The 7682-nt window shown below is 36.0% G+C and overlaps 1 protein-coding gene across 1 annotated transcript; it reads right to left on the reverse strand.

The window, feature by feature from the left end:
- Positions 1 to 1430: 1430 nt before the first annotated feature.
- LOC132271903 (uncharacterized) lies at positions 1431 to 1940 on the reverse strand. The gene has a single exon (XM_059773412.1). The coding sequence runs from the start codon at positions 1938 to 1940 to the stop codon at positions 1431 to 1433; it is 510 nt and encodes a 169-aa protein (XP_059629395.1).
- Between the last annotated feature and the right edge of the window lie 5742 nt (positions 1941 to 7682).

Raw genomic sequence — 7682 nt, forward strand, 5'->3', positions numbered from 1 at the left:
GCAACTAGCTTGCAACTTCAAAAATTCATAACTAATTCAATTTAAATCCAAATTACATGAAACCAAAATTAAATGGAAGCTAATTGATTATATTTTCATGTTATATATTTAATTTGACAAGATTTATTTCAGATTAAAACAGTTTAAGGGCAGAATACAAGTCATTCTCTTCTATGCATGTAAAACACTCAATAATGACATAAAAATACTTCAAAATAATAGATCAATACCTCACTAGAGAATTGAATCTCAAGATACCAAAGCCAAACTAGGAGTTAGGCTAGATACTTTAAGGGTTTTGAAGAGGAGGATGAGGGGAGCAAAAAGTATTCCAAGCTTTATGGCCTAAAGTAAGTGGAAGGGTCTCAAAGATTAAGGTCAATGCCTAAATCTTCAAGCTTCATCCATAGAGGCTAGGGTTTTGTGGTGAGAAAGAAAGAGATGAAATGTGAAAATGTGTGAGTGGAGGAAATAGAAATCCTCCACTCACTATGTGATCCTACACCATGGTCAACACACATATCTATGGTCAATTGCACAAAAACCCTCTTTTAAAACCATAATCTCAAAGTGACCCAAAGATATTTACAAGACTAAATTGTGAACCTACACTTGTCACCAATCTATGGCTCGTTCCTAGGCTTAATCCCACACCTACACTTGTCAACCATCCAAGGCAACAAGTGCACCAATCCTAGGCCAACAAGTGGGTGAATCCTCACCCTCCAAATGTCATCATCCAATGCATCAAAGTGTTTTCACACAAATGTCAACAAGTGGACCAATGAGAGTGTGACACTTGTCACACTTTTCAAAAATTGCAAAAAGGTCCTTTTTGAAAATATCTTCCAAATTTAATTGCAAAATGGTCCCCAAGATGAAAAATAATTACTTTATTTAATTACACTAAAACCCCACAAGTTAAGAAGAATTACACTAAAGTATGCATTAATGCCCTTTTATGAAGGAAGTAAGTAATCAACATGCTTTTCTAGAAAAGTAAAAATACCACTATCATGGAAATCAAATATCATGAATGCATGCAAAATCGGAATCAAATCCGAGCACAAAAAGTGAGGTTGTGAAAGGAAAAAGGATAAACGAGAAAAAGACAAAATGTGAATAGTCTTCGGAAAAATAAAATATGAAAATGACACAATCCCCAAAGGAAGTTGTCAATCCAAGGAAAAGAGTCTCGGAAATCATTCCAGAGCACTCGAGACGATATCAAGTAATGAAAAATCGAACCCAAAAAGGAAAAGACAACAGAAAAAAATTATCCGTGAAAATCCGGGTTATTACATCAGCCACTGCTTGAAATGATTTCCTTTATTGTGGGCGACTTCCCTTATCTCAAGTGGGAGGTTTCCCATTCAATCTCCAATAGGTTTGTCTCGTATGCCTTGGTTTGTTACAAAATCACACCACTTTTAGTCGGTTTCTCCCTTTTTATTAGGATTTTTATACAGTCCAGCATTGAACAGAACTCCTTCGGTTTTGAGGACAGAGACTTCGAAAATAACAGTTTTAGAGAGAACTGCTTTCCGATCTTCTTCATTACTCACATACGATAAACTTTCCTCCAAAGAGCAAAGAGGCTCCTTTCCAAGAATCCTCCCACTGACTTCGACAAAATCTGAGTTGAGTCCAGCAAGGAATTCAAAAGCACGATCCTCCTCCAAGATCTCAACAAGTTGTTTAGCGACTTCAGTGTCCTTGATCTCAAAGCGTTGGTGAAGATTTAGCTCCTGCCATAACACCATAAGAGTATTAAAATACTCTGTCACGGAGGAGTTTCCCTGCTTGATGCTTTGAATTTTCCTTTTTAGCTCAAACTTTCGTGGAGCCCTTCCCTTCTTAGAATAGCTCCGAGTCACACTGTCCCATATTTCTTTTGCAGTGGAAAGGAAGAGAAATGGTTTACTAATTCCTGGAGTCATGTAATTAATTAATCATGTTATGATTTGGGAATTTTTCGCTTCCTAGGAATCATAAGAAGGATCGGATTCTTTGGGTTATTTAATGGTCCTTCAAAGGTACCCTATTTTTCCTCTACTTTTGAAGAAAAGCTACACTGATTCGGACCACTCAAGGAAATTTTTTCCATTGAGTTTCTCATGAGTAATTTGAAGGGTTGGGTTATCAAAGTAAATCACTGGTTTTGTCACAACCGGAGCTGGAGTTTCTGCCATTTAAGAAGAAAAGAAAGAAAGAAAAACTATAGAAGAGAGCAGCCACAAAGAGGCACAAAGGCTGGGCTGGAAGAGAGAAAAAAAAGGCACAAAAAGTCAGATTCAACAACCTTGCTCTGATACCGTATTTGCGGAAAAGAAAAAACAAGATGAAAAATAATATGTGTATATCTATTTAGAGGATAGGATACAACCTATTTATAACATACTCTTAAACAGCTAGCTATACAAGTCAATGACAACTATATAATTGTGATACCCCTTGGATTCAAGACACGGGTTGATCAGGCCCAGGCCCAAACCCGAGGGAATATCAAACAATTAAAATTTTAAAAACGAACACAGATGACAAAATGAAATAAGAATAAATATTAAAAACTGAAAGAAACTAAAATAAAATCCTTTTAAGATAAATACTTAAATCCCAATAATCCAAAACCTCCAATAGATTAAACAACTCGAGAATCCATCTCTAGTGGACCCCTAATAGAAATCCAAACTAAAAAAAAACAACTGAAAGAACATCCTGATAAAAGCTATGGAGAGAAGTCCTACGTCGTCGGTAGAGTGAGTAGAAACCTCTGCTCAGCACGAATACGTCTAAGTCTGGAACTGTCGTATACCTGAAAAATAGAAGTGGGTCAGACCCATGCGCAAGTTCTATACTACTACAATCCAAACAGAGGCCCGATACGCATGTACATCCTAAACAATTCAACAATAGCTAATAGTCCGTAAATATATATATAGTCACTAAAGGACTCTCACTGGACTACAGGTCGGTCTCAACCTGAATAGAGTTAACATGCTAAAACGCACACGAAGTGGGCATGTGTACGTAAGCCTAAACAGGGTACACCTCCAACCATCGTATCCAGCTATGCATCCCAATGCATATACGCTCCCTAACCATCGATCCTGAGACTCAAGCTCATATCGAGGTACCATAACAATATATATAAAATCCGTCCAGAATCTCTAGTAATGCCGCTCAACTAGTAGTTGCCATGACACTACAATTTAATAGGGCTTAACTTTTAGTTAATCCATTCCTAAATCCAGAGTAGGTAGGCTTTGGTATTTTGAATCCAAACCGTCCCTAGTATGCCATCGTCCCATACCGGTGTATACTCCAACCATCCAGCAGTTGATAATACAGATGACTAAAGCAAATATCAACAAAATCCATACATCTAACAATTGATACCAATAGTAGTAATGTAAGCATCGATAAATAGAGTAAAGATATATACATAAACATGCTCAGTACATGCAGTTCTATAAAATCCGGTATACTATTAAATTTAAATCTTAATAGCTTTCAACAGCCAGCAGTTGATATTACAGATATTAAAATAAATATCAACTAAGTTCATACCTCCAACAATTGATACTAACTGTAATCATGAAAACATCAAAAACATAATTACAGTATGTATATAGACATACTTAATCTATAGTGTTTCCCAGAATCCAGTAATGCTAAGTTGGTTTAACTTTTAATATCATTCAACACCAACTCATTCAAAACAGTTATAATTTAGATACATGATCATGATATAAATTTAAACATGTTACAATTATATCATCCGTCTCAGAAGATTACTAATGCAGAGAGAGTTAAACATTACTAGCTTTCCAAATTTAAACGCAGTGTAACTGTCTGATTAAGTCCTTACTGTCCAAACTATTCTAAGCACATAGACTTAATTAACACCACATCTGGATCCTTAATCTAACCATTTACATCAATTAGACCTTCCATATTAAATCCCGAATTCAATTGGAAACTCCAAAATCAACCATTGTATGCAAAAACTGACTGGAAACGAAGAAAAAATCAAAATTCACCAAGGAGACGTCTCCCAAAATGTGGAGTTGCCTCCTTTAGGCCTTGGAGCCGGCTCCTACACTTGGGAGCCGCCTCTAACTCCAAGGGAGCCGGCTCTCTCCCTCTCCACCTCATCTTTTCATCTTTCCTCTTCTTCAGATGTCTTCTGCACCTTCTCTACCCTACTCCTATGGTTCCCAGAGGTTGGAACCAATCCTAGAATGTTCCCAGTCCATGTTTAAGGCTTAATTACATTACATACATAGGTTTAAACAGAGAATTATACGAGCAATTATCACCGTTCTAACAGTTTTAACAAACATACAAACATACTGAGATATACTTCAATGTTTAACACAAGCAGATAATCTTTTTATCATTCAATTAATCCTAGAACTGTTAAGAATGCAAAGAACACGAAGCCTAAGGGAGAGATTAAGGATAGAACTTGCCTTACACCGACGTCCGTATCACTTCTCCGGCGAATCCTTTGTTTGCTCTCTGTTTTCTTCCTAGCCGTTTCCAAAACTTCTCTTAACCTTACTATGTCGTAGTATTATGCTAAAACCCTAGGCAGACACCTTAGGTGTGTATTTATAGGCCACCCTAATCTTAGGCTCTCTTAAACCCTAATTTGATTTACTCGGCCCATAGAGAAATCTAGGTTATATTCAAAGTCGGTTGCCAATGTAAACTATAAACCTAATGAAAAGTTACACACAGTCACGTTGAAAAATAATTAACGAATTAACTTTAACTAATCAAGTCCATTTAAACAATTAAATTGAACAGTTAAACCATTAAATTTAAGTAAATTAATTCAATTAAAACAACCAAAATAATTAACTATAATTAACTCAATTAAATTAGAACAATTAAATAAGTAAATTCAATTAAATCACAACAATGAAAACCACTAAATAATTAACCACAATTAAAGCAATAAAATTACCCAAATGCACGTCAATAATTAAAAATGCAAAGTAAACAATTAAATTAAATACCAGGACTATCCTTTTGAAATTAGGGGTATTATAACAATCCTGAATTAATTTCTAGAGATCCTACCTACCACATAAAATAAGAAAACTAATTAACTAATTAAAAGATACAAACAAATAGTCAATACACGGTAACTACAGCTCAGCAATACAGCTGTAATGCCAATTAGTGAATAATTTTACTGTAATTCTAACATATAGAATGTATGGATGTTATTTTGTGGTCGTTTTATGTTAAATGCATGTTCTCAGGGCAGGATTACTTCATATTGAAGTTCACAAATGAACCAATGAGGTTGCCAATGACTTAGACACACAAATTGGCCTTAGAGGCATTCTCAGCAGAGAACCAGTTGACGTGTGGTAACCCAGACGTCGACCGGTATCTTATTTTTTTAGGCAGTAGCAAATTTCACTGTGCAGGGACAAACCAGTCGAAGTCTGAGGATTAGACGTCGACCGAGTTGCCTTACTCGGTCGATGTGTAGCTTGCACACGTCAACCGAGTTCTGTACCTTCCATATTTCTCTTATTTTCCTATTTTACCGAGTCTCAACCTATTCAATGAATGTTATTGTGTACTGTGAGGACTAGTAAGGTGTATTGATTACATTTTGACCTTAGAAATGACTGCGTTGCCCTTTGATGACCTCGGGTTCAGTTAAGGACCCGGATAATGATTCGAACTCCTGGCTTCGGGTCATTACAGTGGATCTCGAGCACAGATTATGTAACGACCCGGTCATTTGCCTTCCTTTCCTTTTTCCTGAAATTTTATGAATGAATTTTTTTCGTTTAAATTTCTTTTCTGAGCTCTGTTTCGTGTCGCTTAGTGTCATCTCGAGTGCTCAGAATTGGTTCTTGAGACTCTTTTTCGTGGATTGACAACTTCCTTTGAGGACCGAGTCATTTTCACATTTTTCGTTTTTCGACACTATGCACTATTTCATCATTTTCCCTATTCTGTCTTATCTCTGTTTGTCAGTTTTTGGCACAACCTCACTTCTCATGCTCGGAGTTGGTTTTTGACTTCACGTGTCTTCATCTTGAGTGGTTTCCACGAAATACGTATCTTTACTTTTGTAAGAAAATACTTTGGTTGCTACCGGTGTCTATAGGGGCATGGATGCAAAGTTCTTTGAAATGATTTTCTTTTCTTGGGGTGTTTTTCATAAATATCTTTCGAAGATATTTTATTTTAGGGGCTTTTAAGAAAATATTTTTGGAAGATATTTTCATTCTGGGCCATGAGTGCAGTTTTCACTTTTTAGAGGGGCCATTGTGCAATTAATGAAAGTTATTGCAAAATGTCTTGTTTTGAGCCTGGATCCTCGTACGGGATTCATTTTCACATTTCATCGAGTTGTGTACTCTTGGAATTTCCTCCTGGTCGATGTTTTCTAGTTTCAGGGTTTCTAGCCCCAGTTTTCGCCAAACTTGTTTTGGGCATAACTTTCTGCTCGGGACTCAGTTTTTGATGCCGTTTCCTCCGTTGTTCATATTTTATCATTTTGAATCTTTTTTATTTACAAAGTTTTGCCATTTGAGCGAGTCTGCTCAAATATTACTTTTTCGGATCCGACGGGGCCCGTTCGGGGCACTTTTGAGATTTCTATAAAAGGGGGGTGAGATATTTCATTTTTGATCTTCTCCCCTCTTCATGCACGACCTGGAGCTCCCATGGCAGCACCGCCCAAGGGGTGCTGCCATCTTCTCTCTCCTCTTTTGGTTCACTTTTCCTTGATGGAAAGTCTTCGGCCTTAACGTTTGTTGTTCCCCTCACCGTGCTCTACCTTTCCCCCTTATTAGAATTCAGTTTTGACCATTTCTTGAGTTTGGTTTTGAGGTCAAGTTATGATTTTGATGGGGCTTTAATGGGGGTTATGTTCACGGTGTTGTCCCCGACAAAACCTCTCGGTATCGTCGAATTTGGAGCACTTTTATTTTGGTGGGCCTTTGGGATTTTCATCTCAAATTGAGGTAGGAGATGTTTTAGGTTTAAATTCTTGTTATATAGCATGCTTGTGATGCTTATACTACTTGTTTGCATGATTAAATATAAAATCTAGAGATTTTATTATTTATTTTTCTTGTACGGGATCTAATTTTCTTGGTTGCTCATGACATGGTTTAAACATGTAGCATGATTTTATATTGCCCCTTGATATGCTCATTGTCATGTATTAAAATTGGAACATTTGAATAAGTATTAAAGATTTTATTTAATATTTATCTTAGGTGAAAGATTAATTCACATGGTCTTAACTAGCTTAAAATCAATATGTGTTAGCATATTAAATTAGGCCTTTGCATGCTCTCCAACATAGTTGAATTTGAAAGTAATTGGAGGTGTTTTGAAAATTAGTAATTATTAATTAATTTGGCCCGAGTGCACTATTCACTCTATTTGAATTCTGACTTGATATTCTTGATTTACATGCCATATAGTTTCACATATATTTGATTTAGAATATTTGGTTAGGTTTTAAAACCTTTTATTTAATTAAATTCCATGTTTAAGATTTAATCCTCATGGTGATATTCAACTTGGGATGCTAGAAAATTAAGCTTAGGTATAGTTGTTCACATATATTAAATTGGGATTAATTGTATGAGAATTGCAACTTTTAATTTATATTTAACTTTAGTGAAAGTTCA

Source organism: Cornus florida, unplaced genomic scaffold (genome assembly GCF_030987335.1).
Source record: "Cornus florida cultivar Cherokee Brave unplaced genomic scaffold, ASM3098733v1 CherokeeBrave_3.0.0_Hap2_Chr01, whole genome shotgun sequence".
Lineage (NCBI taxonomy): Eukaryota > Viridiplantae > Streptophyta > Magnoliopsida > Cornales > Cornaceae > Cornus > Cornus florida.